Source organism: Monodon monoceros, unplaced genomic scaffold (genome assembly GCF_005190385.1).
Source record: "Monodon monoceros isolate NGI ecotype Baffin Bay Population unplaced genomic scaffold, NGI_Narwhal_1 Super_Scaffold_15, whole genome shotgun sequence".
Taxonomy (NCBI): Eukaryota; Metazoa; Chordata; class Mammalia; order Artiodactyla; family Monodontidae; genus Monodon; species Monodon monoceros.
Window position 1 is genome coordinate 16,124,548 of NW_021703771.1, and position 23,429 is coordinate 16,147,976.

General features: G+C 34.9%; 1 protein-coding gene across 6 annotated transcripts in view; it reads right to left on the reverse strand.

Moving 5' to 3' along the window:
• Positions 1 to 742: 742 nt before the first annotated feature.
• IBTK (inhibitor of Bruton tyrosine kinase) overlaps positions 743 to 23,429 on the reverse strand; it is a 92,493-nt gene continuing 69,806 nt past the window's right edge. For 2 of the 6 annotated variants that reach the window (XR_003793700.1, XR_003793698.1), the window contains exons 26-30: positions 14,113 to 14,262; positions 3,309 to 3,369; positions 2,745 to 2,877; positions 2,623 to 2,649; positions 1,836 to 1,984 (exon numbers count right to left, since the gene is read on the reverse strand). Coding sequence is in view for 3 of the 6 variants with exons in the window: in XM_029223760.1 (XP_029079593.1) it covers positions 1,853 to 1,984; positions 2,745 to 2,877; positions 14,113 to 14,262 (415 nt within the window). In the remaining 3 variants the exon portion in view is untranslated. Of the gene's footprint in view, positions 1,985 to 2,622; positions 2,650 to 2,744; positions 2,878 to 3,308; positions 3,370 to 3,407; positions 4,256 to 14,112; positions 14,263 to 23,429 lie in introns of those variants that run through there. The other 4 variants (XM_029223760.1, XM_029223759.1, XR_003793699.1 and 1 more) reach the window with 3 other exon arrangements.

A 23,429-nucleotide genomic window follows, 5' to 3' on the forward strand; every position in this document is an offset into this window, starting at 1 on the left:
ATCCCTTAAATTGCCCATTTCTAGAGTCTTAAGACTTTCTTAAAGTCATGGGATTAAAGATGAGTTAATTGTTGTAGGCAGAATAATGTTAAGGAAAAAAACCCATCACTTTCCTGGGCTTTTTGGTCACAACATATCAGGTTGCTACCTTCATGTAGTTTATAGCAGTGCTTACCACCTTTCATTTTACTAGCAAAAGAACTTTTTTCTCCCAAATGAAGTTTTATATAATACCCCACTATATAAAACAGGTCGTAAAGTGCAATTGCTCTGAATGAGGTTTGTGAAGACCTAAAACCCCGGAGACTTGGTCAACCCCGGCCCCTCCTTCACATCCCACTCACCAAAGGCCCTTAGGGTGCTTCCCAGGCAGCATGGAGTACACGAAAATCATCACTTCATGGCATCTTTAAAGATGCCAAGAAGTATGGAAGAATCAAAGGTTCAAATGAAATCAATCAATTACTTCAGAAGATCTCTTTACAGCAACATCCATAAAACATTATAAAATACATTGCTTCTCAATTTACTCAAACATACAGGTGCACTTTAGGAAAACTGCCCTTTTTTAAGTAGTTAAGGAATGGATACAGCATCAACTTCAACAAATACTGGCTACAATATATGATATTAGGCATCATTATTAATTCCTCCTATAATAGATGTCAATATAGTATAAGATATCAAACACACAGTAACAGTGAAATGGATCAAGATTATTTTTTATTGCACATTTGCTTACAAGTTTGCTGCTTTGGGTGGAGCTAAAGCTCAAGTGTTGAGTTAATTTCAGCCGTATTTTCGTCAACCTAATTATAGCAGTGATTTGCCTGTATGTTCCCCTTGGCTTATTATTTCTCAGAAACATTAACTTTCCCAATTTGTCTAGGTGCTGAAGCACAGATTTAACTGTTTTTTTTTAATTTAACCACTCAAAAACAACCCAAACAGCATACTGTAAAGAAAACAATGTTTATGTCTATTCATATAACCCAGGCTCAGAGAACTTCTGATTATGTAACATTGTAAAGGTAACTGTAAACCAACCTTCTTCCAAACTATTCAGTTCTTATATGTATAACTAAGCATTTATTTTAGAACACTGTAACACTTTCAGAAATGGATTCTGTCACAATAAGGCCTCCTCTCCCCATCCAAAAACAATCCCCACAATGACTCCAAATCTTATAAGAAACTATTATTTTAGACTAAGCTGCTCAGAATAGTATTCTTATTTCCTTTCCACCATACTCCACAGTTCAATGCAAAATGGAGAATGTGCTGTTGAAACCGAAATAAAATGGCATTCCAGCAGCTCAGGCTTTAAAAATCAGGCCAGAACGTTCAAAGCCTGATGAAAAAGACACAAGAATGGAGGCATAACTACTATAGCAAACACAAAATTTTGGCCATTAATGGATCAAAAGTAATGGCTGACGCTCCTACTTTAAGCTCATCAATGTCACACTAAAAAAAAACATGATATTTGGCAAAAATCTTCTAAATTATTTATCCCAAATTCTCAAATGGAAAGTTATTTTTAATGCATCACTCTTAAATTTTACACTTCAATCACTCATGTTTTCCTTTTAAGACTATTCAGAAAAATAGTTCTATTTAAATAAGTTTTTCCTCTCACACATTTTTACACAGAAGGTTACTAAAATCACAATTCTGAGGGATTTCATTTTAATCATACAAACAGTATATGCTTCAAGTTCAGTAAAGAAATTAAATCCTTTCTTATTCTATCTAGAATGATCTGTTACCAAATTTGTAAGAACTCTTTTCCCATAGCATTTATTTATAACAGTCACAACTTATGAAAATCGTATCTCAACTCCATGGTGAACTAGCATCCATGCTTATTCCACATAGGTACTGCCAGTGGTCCCTGTGGTGTCCTTTCAACAATGACAAACTCATCAGGGTTGCCAAATGCTTCATAGAAAACCAATAAATCTTGTATCGCACGCTCCTCAATCTGAAAGGAGGAAGGAAAAAAGAGAAGTTGCTTTACTCCTTCAATTATAAACCGAGCAGGATCCTATTAGCTTTCCAATTTCCTTTTGTGGAACTACCACTTTCTGTGCATACAAGACAGTGGAATAGGTATCCTGTTATCCCCTTCGAAAGGAGAAGGGTTGAGGCCTGAGTTAGAATAATCAGATACCCACCTTCCCTTGATTTTAATCTAGAGCAAGGAAAAAGAAACTGAAGATGGCTGTTGGAATCCATTCATTCCAATTGCTCATCCTGTGAGATACTTTGTTGTTGTACAAGTCTAGTTCTTTAAGCTCTTTAGGACAACTGTGAGTCTTGTCTGTTTCCTAAGCCTGGCTCTCTGGTTTTCAGCTTAGTCTGTGGAATCTCAGTGTCTCTCAAGAAAGTTCTCTTCTCCTTAAGTTAGCTTGACTTGGTGTCTGTGGCTTACAACCTAAGAACTCTTACTGATACAGAATCCAGGTGTAGAGCATAATGCCAAGTTCTCTACTGGTCACTTTCAAAAACAGTCCAAAGCATCACCAGTGCTAAAAAATTTATTAGTTGTAAATTAATTACCCTGAATACCTTCAATTAATACTTGCTGAATGCTTCAGTTTTGTTTTACATTGCACTCACATTTTAATGTGATAAATACATGCACCTCTGCAAAGCAAACAAAGAGAATTTTCTTAAGACCTAAGAATGAAATGTAGTATAGTTCTTACCCTAAATTAAACCCAAATAAGCATGTTATTTACCTGAATCAAAGCCAAGGGTTTTTCTCGACTTCTGATAAGAGCTGCTTCCTGCTGTAGCTCTTCTTCTACGATAGATGCAAAAGTGACTGGCGCTAGCACGGAAGGAGTAGGCAATGAAGAACACAGCCAGGGACTGAAAGAACAGGAATTATGAGTTTTCATTCATCTTGCCAAATTTTGCACACAAAATCTCCTCTGAAATACTCTTTAACAGTGTTACGTTTTTTCCTTGTGACCTATAATATAAGGGGACCTGGAAGCTTTTGCATTCAACTTACAGAATGACAAAGTGATAAACAGAAACAAGGAGAACTAGTATTTTCTTTGGATTGGTGCTGTAGAGAAAACTTTGGAAACACCAAAAACTGGAATGGAGCTAAGCTATATAACTAAACAGAAAGGTAACTCAAACTGTGGAGCAGAAAGTATTCAGATAAGACATTCTACTATTCCCAATTTCTTAATATTCTCTCTCAGTGCTAAAAAGCAGTCTAGCTTTGAGGTCCCAAAGCTAATCAATTAACCTTACTTGGGACTATCTAGAAGTGGTACCCCTATGGTTACCTATCTAGAAGTGGTACACCTATGGTTGCCTTCTGGTCCTGGGGAACCATGAGTAGAACATCTGCAAAACAACAAAAACTGAAGATTAAAGCTTCTAGTACCATTAGTAAAATTGCTTATTAATAGAAATACAGAGGAGGAATTGCAAGGCCCTGACTCAGAAGACAAATTAATATATGCAATCAGACTTACCTGTGAAATTGTAAGTAAAGAACAACAAAAAAATCTGTAGGTAGTTATAAAATCTTGTGTATAAAATACCATGGGGAAAGTCTTGCAAGAAATGGTCTGTTTTTCAGAAACAGAGACACAGATGTAGAAAACAAACTTACGGTTACCAAGGGGGAAACGGGGTGGCAGAGGAATAAATTGGGAGACTGGGATTGACATGTACACACTACTATATAGAAAATAGATAATTAATAAGGACCTACTGTATAGCACAGGGAACTCTACTCAGTACTCTGTAATGGCCTATATGGGAAAAGAATCTAAGAAAGAGTAGATATATGTATAACTGATTCACTTTGCTGTACACCTGAAACTAACACAACACTGTAAATCAATTATATTCCCCCCAAAAAAAAATGGTCTGTTTTTTCTAATAATATTCATATAGCCAATTTACTCTAATCAAACATATGTTAGGAAATACAGACAACTTTGTGAAGAATGTTTTATATTGGTAACATTTATGAATAAGAGTGACAAATTAGCACTGAGCTTCAAAATATACAGAAACAATTAGCAGCCAAATTTTGTGACTATAATATATAGTCTAAATTTTGTAAGCAAGAAAAATACAGGGCCTCCCTGGTGGTGCAGTGGTTGAGAGTCTGCCTGCCGATGCAGGGGACATGGGTTCGTGTCCCGGTCCGGGAAGATCCCACATGCTGCGGAGCGGGTGGGCCTGTGAGCCATGGCCACTGAGCCTGCGCGTCCGGAGCCTGTGCGGAGAGGCCACGGCAGTGAGAGGCCCGCGTACCGCAAAAAAAAAAAAACAAAAAAAAGAAAAATACAGTAAATACTCTGATACTCTAAGGATTATAGATAGGACAGAAAATTATTTTATTGAAGTATAGTTGATTTACAATGTTGTGTTAATTACTGCTGTACAGCGAAGTCATTCAGTTATACACGTTTGTGTATATATATATATATATATATATATATACACACACACACACACATTCCTTTTTTTAAAATATTCTTTTCCATTATGGTTTATCATAGGACATTGAATATAGTTCCCTGGGCTATACTGTAGGAGCTTGTTGTTTATCCATTCCATATTACAATAGCTTACATCTGCTAAACCCAACCTCCCACTCCATCCTTTCCCCAACCCCCTCGGCAACCACCAGTCTGTTCTCTATGTCAGTGATCCTATTTCTTCGATAGGTTCATTCGTGTCATAATTTAGAGTCCACATATAAGTGATATCATATGGTATTTGTCTTTCGGACTTACTTCACTTGGTATGATAATCTCTAGGTCCATCCATGTTGTTGTAAATGGCATTATTTCATTCTTTTTTATGGCTGAGTAATAGTCCATTGTTTATATATTCCACATCTTTATCTATTCATCTGTCGATGGACATTTAGGTTGCTGGCCATTGTGAACAGTAGTACTGCTATGAAACTAGGGGGTGCATGTATCTTTCTGAATTATAGTTTTGTCTGGATATATGCCCAGGAGTGGGATTGCTGGATCATATGTAATTCTATTTTTAGTTTTCTGAGGAACGTCCATACTGTTTTCCAGTGGCTGCACCAGTTTACATTCCTACCCACAGTGTAGTAGGGTCCCTTTTTTTCCCCACATCCTCTCCAGGATTTATCTGTAGACCTTTTAATGATGGCCATTCTGACTGGTGTAGGGTGGTACCTCATTGTAGTTTTGATTTGCATTTCCCTAATAATTAGTGATGTTGAGCATCTTTTCATGTACCGATTGGCCATCTGTATGTCTTTTTTGGAGAAATGTCTATTTAGGTCTTCTGCCCATTTTTGGATAGGGTCGTTTTGTTGTTGAGTTGTATGAGCTGTTTGTATATTTTGGAAATTAAGCCCTGTCAGTCTCATAGTTTGCAAATATTTTTTCCCACTCTGTGGGCTTTTTTTTTTTTTTAATGGTTTCCTGTGCTATGCAAAAGCTTGTAAGTTTGATTAGGTCCCATTTGTTTATTTTTGTTTTTATTTCTATTGCCTTGGGAGACTGACCTAAGGAAACACTGGTACAATTTATGTCAGAGAATGTTTTGCCTATGTTCTCTTCTAGGAGGTTTTATTGTCATGTCTTCTATTTAAGTCTTTAAACCATTTTGAGTTTATTTTTGTATATGGTGAGAGGGTGTGTTCTAACTTCATGAGTTACATGTGGCTGATAGGACAGAAATTTAAGACACAATCTGCCTTCTAAGAACTCACAAACTATATCAGGAAACAATAAAACAACATAACACAACAGAAAAGAATTTAAGAAAACAAACTTAAAGGTCTTCTGACTGACTATAAGGACTATAAAAACCATGGAGAAGACAATAAAAGGGCTATAGAATGAGGGGGGGTAAGAAGCATTCCTGTAAGGAGAAAAATTAACAAAGAAGCTACAGAGCCTGGCCTAAATGTGGAATTCTATGCTCAGAAAGATACATAGAAATTACTTAGATTAATCCAATGCCCTCTTTTCAGCAATAAGCAAATTTAGGTCTAGCTGGGTTTAACAACAGAAAGTCAAACAGCAAGTGAACAAACAGGGCCTAAAATACTGACTTCCTGATTCATTTATGCACATTTATTGGGTTTGTTTCAGCACTGTGGTACTGAAAATCAGGCTGATTAAAACTCAGTCCCCTCCACTAAAAAACTCTGGTAAAAGCGATTTCTAAAAGGTATTTAAGAATGACAAAGCAATGTGAGAGTATATAATTAGTATTTATACCAATATGTACCAAGTACTATGGATTCACAGGAGAAATTAACAATATGGAGGAGGGTATAAACTGTTGGCTTCACCGAGGAAACGACATTAAAGCTGAGAGGAGTGGCATTGAGATACGGTTTTGGTCATACAAATACATGGAACAGTAAAAGATTTTGTTGGCTTAAGTAAAGGTAGGTTGTTCAATAAACTGAATGATTGGATTAAGAGATTAGGAGGGAAATAAGTTAAAATGAAATAGTAGGGTCAGAGTACAAATACAGTAAGAACTAAAATGTTTAAATCTGATGTGAGTGGGGAAATTTACTGACAGCATTTTCATATACATTATCTCATTTAATCTTTGTAATACTCCATGAAGAAAGCATGCATTATTTCCGTTATACTGATTAGGAAACTAATACTCGAAGAATATTCGACAATTTGCCTGACTCGCAAATTGGGGAAATGGTAAGGAAAGAACTCAAATCCAGGCCTTTTTCACTCAGAATACAGTGTATTTTCTATACACTGTAGTGTAGAATACAGTCCATTAAAAATGTCTTCTCATTCTTTAAGGACTGGTTCAAATGTCACCTTTCCTCTTTTCAGAGCACTTCAATTACTGTTCTAAAACTTCACACACACACATCTGTCTTAACTGCTAGACTAGTCTCTCAAGGTACAGGACTCTGTTTCTTTCATCTTTGTATCTCAGTGTCCAGCAAAACACCTGGAACATAGTTGTTTGTAAAAAAAAAAAAAAAGTAATTAGAGAATAATAACTGAAGCAGAAAGCCAAAGGATTTTAAATATGGGACAGAATAAAAGCAGAGTTTCTCTTTAAAAAATTCCTTATTCTTTCGAATTACTAATAACTTCTTCCTTCCAGATGTGGGTACTGAAATACAAAATGAAATGAAAATGGGTACTTATTAGGTTCTTAGTTTTAATGAAGTTCTATGACTTGAATCCTGCCGGATACCTGACCTATGACATCCAAAAAAATAAGAGAATCTCCAGGATGAAGTAAAAGACTTCCAGGCAGAAGAAAAATGAAGCCAAGGCGATAACTAGAAAGCTGTTGGGATAAACCTGTTAGGAGATGATGAGAATCTAAACTAAAATGACTATAAAATAAATGGGAAAATTCTATGTTCTAATGGAATAGATAACTACCTTGGACAGGCTAAATGCAAATCCCCTTGGTTAAATTCCTTGAAAGGTCCTTAAGTCAGTCAGGGCTGGAGATTAGAGGCCTTCTAGGACAATAAATTATAGCATAACAGATAATGATAAACTGGTGCTCAAAAATCATCCTGGTGTCTAGGGATCAGCTAAAGTGTTTTGACACGTTCAAAGAAATGCAAAAATCATGTAGAACCAGTTATTTTTTAATTGTTAAGTAAGAAGCAGCAACTATAAGCCCTATCTTTGAAAATGATGTCACTGGCAAACAGAACTGAATATAAGGACTAAAGTATCTTGTATAGGCCTTGTTAAATCAAAGCCACACAATCAGAGCTTAAGCATAACAGCTTTATCTATGTAACATTCTATAATTCATAAAGTACTTTCACATACGATAGGCATTACTGTTCTCGTTTCAGAAAGGTTCACAGAGGGTTGCTGTAAGCAGTAGACTTAAATCTGTTTTCATAAGATGTTAGAATTCTTTCCATTAATGATTTTCCTATGGATAACCTCATTAATTATAAATTTACTTAAACAGCTATAAGTCTGTCAAAATTTCATCTTACAATGAAGCAAAATTGCTAAATAAAACAGAGCTATGACTAAACAAATATAAAAACAGTATAAGCTTTCCAACAATAAATAACAGCATTATTAAGCCTTAGGTATTTGCACCTCCCAATAGATAATCCATATAAAATTTAGCCTTCTGAAAATAAAACCATCATAAAAGGGCTGGCTAAAATCTTTCAAAGATTTTTGTTCAAACTGAAGAATATTAATCTTGCCAAATTTAGACTTCAAGGGAAAAACTAAATTACTTTTTGCTCCCATAGTTGACTATTTTTAAAAAGAATTTTGTATTATCCCACTTACAAAGATTTTATGTAAAATTAGAGTGATATAATGATTCTGTCTCACACATAGTTTTTCTTACTAATTAGAAACACAAGATCACATTTTCTGCCTAGAATTACATGAGGTATTTAAGTGAAAGGAAAATGAAAGAAAACACATTAAAATGAAAAAGAATACAGAAGTAACATAAACAAACAGAAACTGCATTATCCTTCTTTTCACATCAGTAAGTAACAACACTGCCATTCTTCTAGTTCCCTAGCCTTGGGGGGAAAATATCACATTTCCTACAATTAAAACACGAATTTATTATTTGTGGAATTTCCTAGGATGAGCCCTCCATCCCTGCCACCCTGATTCCCTAAAGAATCATAACCATTCTTGTCTTCTTGCTTTAATTCCCACATTTCCTCTGTTTACTGCCCTTTCTCCTCTCTTCTTTTAAAAATCCCATCCTATGTTCAAAAGCTAGTAGCAATGAAATAGTTCGATATTTTTCTAACGCTATTCATATGGCCATAAATGTAACAATCAAATATTTGCGACTGAATAGGAAAAGTGTTTATGAACATAATACTCAAGCCTTTCCTCCTCAATGAAGTTTTCCAGACAACTCTAGCCCACTGTCATTTTTCCTTCTCTGAACCACTCATACAGTGCTTAGTCATATATTGCTTTGGGACTTCTCTAACACTGTTATATTATACTGCAGTTTTATTCTTGCTCTGTCAGTTAAATTCCGTGTGTGCATAGACTTACCAACTCGATTTCAAACATATTTAAGGATGCGCCTGTGTATTATACTTTTATATATACCCAAGAGGCCAGCAGAATACTGTATGTATATCTAGTGTCCCATAATTTGCTGAGTTAATATTTTACTTTATCTGTTACGTTTTATTATTTCCTTTAAAAAAAGCTCTCCTATGATAACATATTTTCTATGATGAAATTAAAAATGAAACCCAAGCTGTTTTTTTTCTCAGTGATCAGATGATAACAAACAGCTATTTAAAACATTAACTTCCACTTGCCAAACAACCAAGCTATGGAGAGCATGATATATCAGAGAGCATGATACTATCACACACTCCTTTAACTAAAATTTGCAAAGCAGTCTAACAGCACATACCAGTTTTCACAATTAAGAGCCTGATGTTATAGCACACCCTAGCGATCAACTATGAAACCACATATCCTTAAAATTTTTAAAGTTCCACGACAAATAAAAATATCCAAAGAAAATAAATTTTAAAAAATACATTCAATACTTAAAATGTAAAAATGTTACAAAAACAATCGTAACGTTCATACCTTAACATTTATACATCTAAGGCATACAATATAACTCATTACATTAGAAGTAAACGGTACTTGAAACAGCTAAAATTTTGTTTCATTTATTCTTCTCATTCACCAGATGCTCACTGAGCACATGCTAGGAAACATTCTAATCAGTGATGAGCAAAGATCAATCTTCCTCGCTCTCACTGAACATACAGCTAAAACTAGAGACATTAAAATACTTGTATTTGAAAACATTAAACAAAGAATCACACCAATAGTAAGTTTACAGTAATTCCGCCCTTCTCCACAGGAATACATTCCAAGTCCTCTAGTGGATGCCTGAAACTGCGGATAGTACTGAACCCTATACATACCATGTTTTTCCTATACATACATACCTATGATAAAGTTTCATTTATAAATTAGGCACAGTAAGAAAGTTACAACAATAGAACAATTATAACAACATACTGTAATAAAAGTTATATGAATGTGGTCTCTCGCTCTTTCAAAATATCTTGTACAAATATGCCTTTTCCATCTTAACTAGGAACTTACGCACTGTGGCCGTAACTTCTCCATTCTGAGGTATGATAGCAAAACTGGCATGAATTTCTTTTTCCTTCTTCATAATGCCATGGATAATGCCATGGATAGAAGATTCACTTGTATGGATAGAAGATTCACTTGTATCATAGATCTTAGCAACCTAAGAATACAGTTTTTTTCCTCTCCTTATTAGGTGGAGAACTTTCAATTTTTTCACTTAAAGGAAGCACTTTATGGCTTCTCTTTGGCGTATCTGAACTGTCATCACTACTCTTGTGCTTTGGGGCCATTATTAAGTAAAGTACAGGTTACCTGAACAAGCACTGTGATACCCTGACAATCTATCTGATAACGCAGATGGCTACTAAGTGACTAACAGGCAGGATATGCTGGACAAAGGGATGATTCACGTCCCAGGTAAGATGGAGCAGGATGGCGAGAGATTTCATCACACTACTTAAGACAGCATACTTAAAAATTGTTTATTTCTGGTATTTTCCACTTAATATTTTCAGACTACAGTTGACAACGGGTAACCAGAACCACGGAAAGGAAAACCGCAGATAAGGAGGGACCACTCTAACTGTGCTAAGTGTGATGAGTGAGAAGCGCTATGAAGACATAGAACAGGAAACTGACCCGGAAACTGACCCAGTAAGAGAATAAGAGAAGTCAGACTTCTTCAAATATGACTGAACAGAGACTGGAGGAGAGTCGACTATTCAAGGGGTAAGTAAGTGGGAAGAAGTAACTGGTATTTGAGAAACTAAGAGAAGGCCAAGGTGGCTAAAATAAAGAGATCTTATTTAAAAGATAAAGCTAAAGAGGCTGGCAGGGGCTAGACTATGTGGGCCTTGAAGGCCATATAAGAACTCTAGCTTTTATCCTACGAGGTTAAGATTTGCATTAAAAAAAAAAAAAAAAAACACCACACACACTAGCTCAATATATTGTAGAGAAGGAAGAAAGGCTATGGCAAGACCAGTTAGGAGGCTTACTCAGATGGCCCAGGTGAAAGATCACAGCAGTCTGAATGAGGGTGATGGCAGTGGAGATGAGGTTAATACATCGATCTGAGAAATACGAGATAAAACTGTCATGTCCTGCTGAAAGAATGGAAATTGCTGAAGAAGATGGACATGTCAAAGACTTGCAAGTGACATTTACCGAGGAAGAGAAATCAAGAATAGGCTGGTTTTATGTTTTGTCTGTGTTTTTGTTTGATTTTGGTTTTATGATAAGGCTATGAGGAAAACATTAAGTTTGGTTTTGGACATAAAGTTTAAGGTATTTGTGAACATCCAAATAGGATGGCGACATCAAGTAGGCAGATGGAGAATTAAGTGTGAAGCTCAGATAACAGAGGTGGACAGGCAATTTAACTTTGAGTCTTTAGGGTATAGCTGATAACTCAACATAGAAGCTCAGGAATATCAGCATAGAAAGAATATAAGTGAAATGACAAGACGACCTATAAGTGAACTTCAAGTACTACGAGTCATGTAAAAAGTCCGTGGTGTTGGCAATATGGAGGTCACTGCTGAACTTATTAGCCTGAACTGTTTCAGTTTAGTAATGGGATTGGGATTGGAAGCCAGAATGGATTGAGAAGTGAGCGGGTGCTGACAGTTGAGAAATCTGGCTGTGTTGGTAACAATAGGACAATTGCTAGAAAACGTGTGGGGGATAAGTGGGGGATCGATTACCCCACCCATTCCACATGTGAGAGACCTGCGCATGTTCAAAACCAGACGGGAAAAAATCTACTTAAATAGTTGAAGCCTTCAGAAGTGGAAAGGGGTTAAGATGATACAAGGTACAGGTATAAATCCTAGCCTTAGATGGTAAGGATAGATGGGAAGGATAACTCTTCTACTGTAAAACAAGAAAGGAAGATAAGATGAATACAAATAGAGGCAGATTTGTGTGTCTTGAAGTAGAAAAAATAAAGAAGTTATGTCTTTCTATTTAAAAACATGGTCTACAGGACAACACTCATCATATAACTTATCATATAACTTAACGTTTTTTCTTCTATCAATCAGAAGACTTCATTTTTTTTTAAATATAATAGATGTAGGGTCATTACAGAGGATGATAAATAACCAATTAAAATGTTTTTCTAATTAAAATTTTGAATAGAAAAACCTCATGAGATGTGTATACATATGTAATGCTACATTTAATGAAGTAAATATATATAAAATATATATGTATAAGTGTGTGTATGTATACAAGGAGCACTCGAATGTAGTTTGGACATGGAATGCCAAGGAGCTGATTTGTTCTCATCATTTATAATGACTTATTAAGAAAATCCTAATTGAAATAAATACTAGACAAAATTAGAAAGAGATTGAACATTGAGGCTGATAAACTTCCTCTTCATAATGCCTTGTACTCTTTTAATTAATCATTTCTGTAATAAGGTTGCTCTTCTCTTTTGGACTAAGTTCTACATGAGCAGGGGCTATGTTACAGTTCACCACTGTAACTCTAGTACCTAGTGTAATGTCTGATACAGAGCAGCTAATAAATATTTGTCAACATTAAGACAGCGTCTTACATTGCACCCAATTTGTATTTATGAGCCTATCAAAAGAGCCTTAATATCGTAAGTAAACGATGTAAAAAGGTTTATCTATCTGTTTTGTATGTTAGGGTTCCATTTAAGATTTTTATTTTAAAATAGCATTACACTGCTAAAAAGCATTACACTGCTCAAAAGTATTTGAAAAGTTAGGAAGATAGACCAGATGACTTCTTCAGGTCCTTTGTAATCTCCCTCTGATTTTCTGTACTGTAAGTATGTGGCTCAAGAACTTTGGCTGTAAATGTACATAGGAAAGCCAGTCACAAAATCAAAAATAAAACTATGTTTAAACAGTTCATCTAAACCAGCAGTTTCCAAGGTTCTTGGAAGACTCTGACAGTTCCTCAGGAGCTGCTTACAGGACAGGTAGGTAAGGTGAGGTTAAATTAGTTTGATTCCCAGACCCCTCTCCTTACTTCAATCAGAGAAGTTTATATTACCTGTTTGATAAAATAATTGGACATGAGATTTGATTTTTAAAAAGTGTTTAGGGAGGAAAAAAAGAGGTTTGACAGTGGAAAAATTATCATTATGAAAACAAAATTATTAATCTGGTCACAACTAACATTTTTAATCAAACACTCTAGGGAGTATATTATTTGGGAGATGTCATATTAGCAGAAATAGGAAAAAACAAAACCTCCATTTAGTTAACCAACTTGAAACATAGGCCAATGTTGGAAGAAAAAACTGTCTGATGCCCCAAGAATGTTTGGTTCCTTTTTGAATAATAAAGAGAATTTACGGATCATGGTGAAACTGTGTTTAGATTTTCATGGTTCATGTAGGCATTTATAATATGAAACATCTTTGTTGAAGTCCAATGTATTTTAAAATTAGTATCAAAAATAGTGAGAGAAAAAGCTGGAAATGCCCAAGTCGCTCAACAGACGCAAATAAACAGGTGGGTTCGTAGCCAAACAAAGAAATATACTATTCAGCAATAAAATGGAATGAACTACTGATACACATAACAACTTGCATGAATCTCAAAAAGATTTTTATAAAAGCACATGCTAAATGATTCTATTGATATAAAACTACAGAATATCAGTGCTAGTCTATAATAACAGAAACAGGTTAGTAGCTGCAAGGAGACAGGACAGAGAAGGAAGGACTACAGAGGGGCATGAAGAAACTTCTGAGAATGATGGATCTATGCACTGACTTGAATAGCTGGTGATGATGGTTGCACGAGGGTATGCGTATGACAAACTTCAAACTGTATACTTTTAAATATATACAATTTACTGCAAGCCAATTATACCAAAATTATCTATCTTAAAAAAATACGTTAATTTTGAATGTAAAAGAATGTATAAAAAAATCTACCTTTAAAGATTATTTAAGGATATAGAACCACCATAGCACATTTTAAGGTAGGAAAATGATTATTACCTTACAACTTTTGCAGCCTGGGAACTTTCAATTCCTTTAAAACAAACTTTTTTGACATGATCTCCTGAGCTTTGGCCAGGAACAGATTTTTTTTCTTCTAGTAAGAAATCCCGGAATGACTTGGATGAAACTGAATGTAGAGAAGATGCCCTATAAAAAAACAATAGACACCATGTAAAAACACTCATTTTTGCTGGAAGTGACAAGGGGATAATGGAGAGAATATATACCAAAAATTTTACAATGATATAATTACAGTTTTCAATGTGATGTTGGATTCTTGCTGTCAATTGTAGACTAATCAAAACTGTGTGATAAGAAAAAACAACGGAGACCAACGCTGGTGATAACCCAGATGGTGAAGTAAAAACAGCTATTATAACTATGCCTCAGGTAACAACGAAAAATATGGTCAGAATAAATTAATAAGAAAATCTGTATAGACCTATATACCTCTTTTAAAAATTTAATTAATCCCACCAGCTTTTTATTATAGAAATTAACAAAGTGATTCTATAATTTATATGGAAATACAAAAACCTAGATTAGCCAACATCATCGTAAAAAAGAGATACAAAACTGGAAGAAGATAAAACAAGGTACAGTAATCAAGACAGTGGGGTATTAAGGATTAACTGATCAATGGAACAGATTAGAGAACCCAGTACTAGACCCTCATGTAGACAGTCATTTTACTTTCAATAACAGAACTGCCAAAGCAACCCAGTGGAAAGGATGTTTTCTATAATAAACAAATGGTTTACAGAAGGAAAAAAAAACCTTGACCTTTACTTCACACCATACCCCAAAATTATTTCAAGATGAATTATAGAACATAAGAGCTAAATATCCTGGAAGAAAACAGAAGACTATCTTCATAACTCAGTGGTAAGCAAAGGTTTCTTAGGACATAAACAGCAATAACCGTCAAATCAAGAAATGATAAATTTACGACTTAATTAAAAACTTCTGTTCATCAGAAGATATCATTAAGAAAACAGAAAATATTTGTAAAACATACATCTGGCAAAGGACTTCTACCCAGACTCTAAAAAGAAATCCTAAGGACTTCCCTGGTGGTGCAGTGGTTAAGAATCCACCTACCAACGCAGGGGACATGGGTTCAAGCCCTGGTCTGGGCAGATCCCACGTGCCTCGGAGCAACTAAGCCCGTGTGCCACAACTCTGAGCCTGCTCACCACAACAGTGAAGCCCGTGCACACTAGAGCCCGCATGCCGCAACTTCACTGAGCCCACACACCACAACTACTGAAGCCCGCATGCTCCAGGGAAGGTGGGCTGCAACTACTGAAGCCCACGCACCTAGAGGCCGTGCTCCACAACAACAGAAGCCACCGCAATGCGAAGCCCACGCACCGCAGCGAAGAGTAGGCCCTGCTCACCACAACTAGATGAAGACCGAACGTAGCCAAAAAAAAAAAACCCCACGAAATCCTAGAACTAAAAAAAAGACCAATACAGAAGACAAGGCAATTTCAAAAGGCATGCAGAAAGGATCTGAATAGACACTTCACAGAGGAAGAGATGTTAATTGGTCAATAAGCACGTGAAAAAGTGTGCTCATTACTCATGAGGGAAACACAAAACCGCAAGGAGAAACCACTACACGCCCACCCAAACAGGTAAAATTAATTGACAATACCAAATGTTGGCAAGGATGTGAAACAGCCAACAGTCTCATAAATTTTGCTGGTGGGAGGATAAAATGATACAAATGCTGTGGAAAAGATCTAGCAGTTTTTTTTAAAAAGTAAACACGCATTTTCTGTAAAATCCAGCATTCTACTCCCTAGTGCTTACCCAAGAGAAGTTAAAACATATGTTTATATGTTTACAAAAAGGACTAAACAAGAATGGTCAGAGCTTTATTCTTAAGAGCCAAAAACTGGAAAGAGTCCAGGTGTCCATCAACAGGAGTAAACACAAGTATATTCATACCTTGGAATACTACTAATAAAAAGGAATAAACTATTGGTATACACAATCCAAATAAATCTGAAAAACATGCTGAGTGAAAGAAGCCAGACACAAAAGTATATTATGTTTCATTCTAATTACATAAACTTCTAGAACAGGCAAAACGTCTACAACAGGCAAAACTCAACTACAGTCAAAAAAGAAAAACCACAACAATGGTTGACACTGGGGTGAGAGGGGGGCAAAGATAAAAAAAGAACTTTTTGAAGGAAGTTTTCTGGGATAATGGTAATGCTCATCGATTTACTAAAAAGGTAATAAACAATGACCAAGTGGGCTTTATTTAATGCAAAGTGGTTCTAACAGCGTTCTAACACTCAAAAAAATATATAATTCATCACATTAACAGGATAAAGGAGAAAAATTCTACGGAAAAGTTCTATGATCCAGTCAATGGACGCATCAAAAAAATTAAATACTTAGGGATACAATTAACAAAACATGGATGGACATGATACATATATTTAAAACTATAAAAGACTGCTGAGAGATTTTAAAGAGAATCTAAAGGATACCATGTTCATTCTTAGGGGACTCAATGACCCAATACTGGTAACCTGTCAATACTCTTCAATTTATCTACAGAGTCAAAGCAACACCCAACAAAATCCCAGCAGGCATTTTTTTTTTTGACAAGCCAAATCTAAGATTTATTTAAACATGGTCAAAACTAAAAAGAGAAAAAATAATTTTGAAAAAAACAAAATCAGAGAAATTATACTACCTGATTTCAACACTTATAAAAGCTATCATCAAAAGCACATACATATAGGTCAAACGGAACTGAGTAGAGTCCAGAATTAGACCCCCACACACATCATGGTCAACTGACTTTCAGCAAAAGTGCCAAGTAATAAAATGGAGCAAGAACAATCTTTTCAACAAATTGTGCTGGAACAACTAGATAGCTGTAAGAGAAAAAAACAGAATAAACAAAAACCTTGATCTCTACCTTACCCACGTATAAAAAGAAAAATCACAAAAGCTAAACTTAGGAAACATCTAAGATCAAAACAATTTTGTAACCTTAGAGTAGTCAAAGACATAAAAAGCCCTAACTTTCAATGAAAACAAACAAAAAAATGGATGTAATGGGTTTCACCAAAATTAAACATTTCTTCTGCTCCTACAAAAACAATGTTATTAAGAAATGAAAAACCAAAACACAGACTGGGAGATAATATCCACAAAACATACCCAAAAACATCCTTATTTTCAGAATATAGACTCTCAGAATTCTAGATTAACAAAATAGCCCAATAAAAGGCAAAAGATCTGAAAAGACATTTCAGAGATATGAAAACAGCCAATAAGCCCCTGAGAAATACAAAATAAACCACACCTACTAGAAGACCTAAAATTAAAAAGATTAAATATACAAAGTGTTGGAAAGGATGTGGAATAATGGGAACTCTTACATGCTACTAGTAGGAATGTCCAACGGCATGACCATTTTGGAAAACTGTTTGGTACTTTTCCTAGGAAGTCAAACATTCACTTAACATACAAACCAGCAACTCCAATCCTAAGCATTTACTCAAGAGAAATAATGTAAGATTTGTACATAAATAACTTTTTTCATAAAAATAAACTCAGTATTTCTCAACAATAAGAAAGGAAGAAATTTACTGATACATGGAACAACATGGATGAAGCTCCTTTATGTTGAATGAAGGAAGCCAGACACGAAAGAGAGCATACTGTACTTAGATGCCATTTATAAGAAGTTCCTTAGATGCCATTTATAAGAAGTTCCAGAACAGGCAAAAACTAAGCTATAGTGATAGAAATTTCATCAATGGTAGCCAGGGGCATGGGTAGAGGGTGAGGGTTGGTTGAGAAAAGACAGTGGGATGGTGGAAATATTTTTCTTAATTGGAGTGGTGATTACACAGGTGATACATTTGTCAAAACTCCCACTATACACTTGAAATTACTGCATTTTACTTTATGTAAATTATACCTCGGTAAAGTTATTTCAAAAAAACAGAATACACAATGAAATCTACTGCACTCCTTCTGAATAAAACAATTTTTTATGGAAAGGAAGTGGAAAAAGGTCAACTCACATACCACTAGTGAGAGTGTTTAGTGGTATCTACTAGAAATGAATATATGCATATCCTACAACCCGGTAATTTTATTCCTAGTTATATATGCAACAAAAATGCAAATATGTTCAACAAAGACGTGAACTAGAATAAACAGTAAAACAACAAAGCTACTAAAATGCCAGCAAGAACTCAATGAGTAAAATAAATTGAGGTATATACACAATGGAATATTAGTACTCATCAAAATATGAATTTCATAAATATAATGTTGAGCAAAAGAAGCTAGAAACAATAATGATTCTCTGTGTGTGTGTGTGTGTGTGTGTATTAAAAAGGGAGAGATTACTCTATGGAAGTAGAAGTCAGGATAGTGGACTGGGGGAGGGGACTTGCTGGTAGTGTTACTTCTTGATTTGAGTGCTGGCTGCACAAGACGTGTTCAGTTTGTGAAAATACAACAACCTACACACTTATGATAACTGCACTCTGAAGTGTATACATTATGTTTCAATAAAAAGTAATTTAAAATTTAAATCTAATTTTACATGGAGAACATAGAGGAATTAAGTTGATCTAAATAATCAAAAATACACAAAACTAATCACACCCAGTATAGGTGTAGTACTTTGAGAATTAGTTGAGTGGAATGCACTTTAGAATATCTACCAAAAAACTGTATACAAATTAAAAATCACACCTTTAGCTTCCAAAGATTTCATGCTCAGATTGCTATGGTATTAGAATCTTTTTATTCAACAATGTTTTACTGCAATCCAAAAGGATTTGCAGGGTACTAGTCAGCGTCAGGCACACAGGCTCTGCGGCTGCTACTGTTGTAGGTTCAAATCTTGGCTCTGTCACATACCAGCTTTGACCTTGGGGAGATACTAACCTCTGAGCTTGAGCTTCAGTTTCCTCATCAGTAACATGGAGATACTGATACCATCTCCTTCCTTATAATGGTTGTTGTGAGGATCAAATGTTAACCTATGGTAAAATACTTAAACAGTACCTGATACATAAAAATGCTATGTTAAGTCTGTTACTATCCACAATTTTCACAGCATTTAACAAAACTAACTTATTTTAAGAGAAAAAAGACAATGAGAACACAGAAATTCTGACATGAAGAAATATAGTCAGTTCATAGGCATAATGTCTTTCCTTCCTAAAGTCTAACTTAGAAAAACTGATTCAGAAATGTAACCTTTAGCTATGATTTTGTATACTAGAACTACACTGTAACCTTAGCATCATTTTCAGAAATCCTTAACAAGTCAAAATTATGAATAGCAACATAAGCATTTCCTATTCTAATATTAATTTCTTCTGTTTACTCAGAAAACAAAGTGAACACAATGCTAACCAGTTAATTCCCCAAAAAGTTAAATTCATACTTTGAAGAAACCATAAAATCCAAACCCAGGTTAAATTCATAAACTATTTGGGGTTCCCCATAAAAAATTAGCAAGGCCTTCTAATAACTTATCTGAATTCACACTGCTACCAGGTTAACAGATTCACAATGTCAAGGTCAGGCAAGGCTCACTCCAGAACCCAGGAGATCACTATAAGATCACTATATTAAGATCACTATACTCTACTACTGTGTCCACATTTTAAAATCATTTACCCTATGTAAAATCTTAAATCATAGAAAGGAAATTTTCTTTACAGATTTATCAGAAACATGACCTACTAAAATATTCACATAAAAGATATTTCTTCAAAAGGAGCTTACCTGACTTTACCACAAAATTTTCTCCAAAGCACATACATATGCAGAACACTGAAAAAGAACCACACTGAAAAACACTGAAAAAGAACCACACTCTCCGTTTCCTTACCAACTCCTTTCTGCTCCTGCCGAAAACACACATACCTGAAGGTTTCTACTGGCAAACAACGTATCTATGGTGGAAAGTACAGTGTCTCATTAGTCATTAGGGAACACTGCTGGCGAATACTCTGCCAAAAAAATCCGCTGAATGTCTTTTGTAAGTAATTCATGTCTCTAAATACAGAAGCTTCACAATGATCTGTGACACGGTGTCAGATTCATCTTCGTGGTAATTTGGGAACTTCTAGATGTAGTAAATAATATACACACTAAAAAATTTTATTTCTTTAATGGCTACTTAGGATAACATCTCCTTAAGAATAAATATAGGTAACAATGCTTACAAGATATCTTAAACTCACATGTTCATTAACCATGCATAGTGGTTACCTACAAAATGTCTTATGCAGACTTCTTTAAATAAGTTCTGTTATTCTTTCCACTGATCATGCCATACTTTGAAACGGTGTCTGATTTCCAACGATTTTACTTTCCTAACTCAAAGGTTCTGGCTCTTTTCCATTTTAGCAGCCAGAGAAACTTAATGAAGAAGCATCTGTAGCCACATAAAAAATTAATCAAGATTTTGTTCCTCAACTAAAGCAGCCGTGAAACTTTTGCTTTAATGAATAAAATTTCTAGCTCTAAAAAGTTAAATAATTGAAATTAGTTTATAATTTACAAGTTAGCTCTAAATGGAATTTGGAGAATTTACATTCATACATCAAGCCAGGCCACAAAGATTGTGCATTCTTCCACTCAAGGTGACTGGTGAGAAATGTATTATTTCTCCAAGTAAAATAAAGGATAATGAGAAGTGACCAACTCCCATGTACACTTGGCGTTTTCACATTAGATTTAAAAGTCAACTGGTTAGAACTTCATTGTAATGCAAAAACCAGTTACTGTGTGAACAAACTAAGTAAAATTCCTTACCATGACCAGGAGCAGACTTAGAGGGCTAGTGTGTGATTTGCTAATGAACGGCACATTAACCTCATTATTAAGATAAACACAATATAAAAACACCTTCTAATAAATAAATAAATAAAATCGCATTAGATGATTCATCAGGATGATGAAGATGTCCCTTTGAGAAGTATTTAAAAAAAGATAAGTCACTACAGTAATGAATATATTCCATAAATACAATCTGTAAATCAGATTAAAATGCTAATTTCAGATTAATTTTCTACTTTTTTCAAAGCTGGGCAAAGTTTAAATTCTACCAACTTTCTATAAACCAATATTTACAAGAGATATTCTCAGGAAAACAAATCTATTACTATTTTATTTCTTTAAGCATATACCACACGTATTTACAACCTATGCGTACTGATTAAAAATGAAGTGATATACTAACCCTGCAGCCTTCTAAGAATTCAAGAAAGAAAATTCAACAACCTAAAAATGACTATTTCCATTTATACTAAATATACATCATAATTCAAGAATACCAAACATCAACCATTTTACATAAATATGTTCTTAAAAGTTATAGCAAGGGACTTCCCTGGTGGTGCAGTGGTTAAGACTCCATGCTCCCAATGCAGGGAGCCCGGGTTCAATCCTTGTTCAGGGATCCCACATGCATGCACGCCACAACTAAGAGTTCGCATGCCACAACTAAGCAGCCCGCGAGCCACAACTAAGACCTGGCACAGCCAAATAAATAAATCTAACAAATGTTTTCTGATCCCTGTCATTAATTTATATGCATATATTATATACATATATACTTATATATGTATAATTATGTACATTTATTGACATATATATCTTACATACATATATTCTACTAAGTTAACTCAGCCCACTATTTATTTAATAACTTAAGCAAATTCAGAAGAATTTGGCAGAAATGAACTTTAAAAGATCCTTCAGATACCAAAAATTTGGTCTCATAAAGTCATAAAAAGGGTATAAATGAATGATTTTATGACAATTCAGATATCTCTCACTTTCATAAAAATTCAGAATAAATTACCTATAATTTGGTCAGTTAGATAAATTTCTTTGGTTCCATAAAATACATAAGATCCATTATTCATTTGTTTGTATTTAGATTTTCCAGTCGCATTTTCATCAACTAAATATATAATAAACAATAAACATCACTTATAATTCAGTTACCAAATTACTTTTCAAAGAAAAATACCCTGATTATAGTTTTGGCCAAACTTTATGGCATTCTTCCTCCCACTTGCCTAGAATTCTCCTTAATATGCCATAATATATTTATTTTGAAATTTAGACAGTCTCTTCAATGTAGGAGTCTGAGTTCATATTGCTAATAATGACTAGGGAAAATTTTTTCCTAAACCTGAAAAATCAAAGTCTGAAGTTTCAGATAAATGATTACTCTAATCCTTTCCTGTAAAATCCCATGTTAAGTGAACAAGAGAATAATCAGAAAGGCATAAACCCACACAGGCAAAAGAATAAGGCATTAAGACAATGGCAGACTAAAAGTAATAATACACTATTGGAGGACAGAACAGGGCCAGAATGAACCTTCATGTAGAACAGGGCCAGAATGAACCTTCATGTAGTAGAAATAAAGAAAACCTGTCATCAGGTGGAGTGGGGGTAGAGTGTGAAGCTCGGAACCCTGCAAAGTCTTCTACGTTGGAGACATCTTAAGTATCAAATCCTGAAGTAGTCATGCAGATGAAAACAGGAATACTGGCTCAAGGTTTACTTGCGGAGTGGCAGAGAATGCCAGATGCCCTCCCTATCTCCATGTGATCAGATGACTGTACTTCCTTTTACCTTGGTAGGAGAAGGATTTGACTGAAAATCACCAGTATATAGAGGCAGGTAGGACTAAACTGCTGTGTTTAACATCTATATACTAAATGATGAGATATGTGAGAATCTAAATTGTGAGAACCTCAGTCCCAGGCCTAACTGCCTCACCCTGATCAGCTTCCAGAAGGCTGGCAACCAAATATAAAAATTAAAAGGCTTCTCCTTAGAGAAACTGACAGACCAAGGAGAAAAAACAAGGAGACAATGGTGCGGGGGTCCTCTAAGGGTACCGCTGGGTCACCCTACAGTCACGCCCATCAGTCAACCTGTCCCACACAGGCACACAGATTCCAACCAGAACTTAAACAATCTACCAAATAAAACAAAACGTAACTAAAACATACATGAAAAAAGAGTGAATACACATCAATGTAAATCAATGACTATTTTTTAACTTTTATAAATGGAATCATATAGGTTTTTTTTTCTGATTGGCTTCTTTTGCTCAATATTACATTGATGAGATTCATTCACACAGTTATATTTAGTCATAATTCATTTTCATCATTGTGTAGTACTCTACTAATAAACTATAATTTATCCATTTACTGCTATAGACATTCAGGTTTACAGTTTTTGGCTTTTACAAATAAGCATGATACAAACATTCTGAT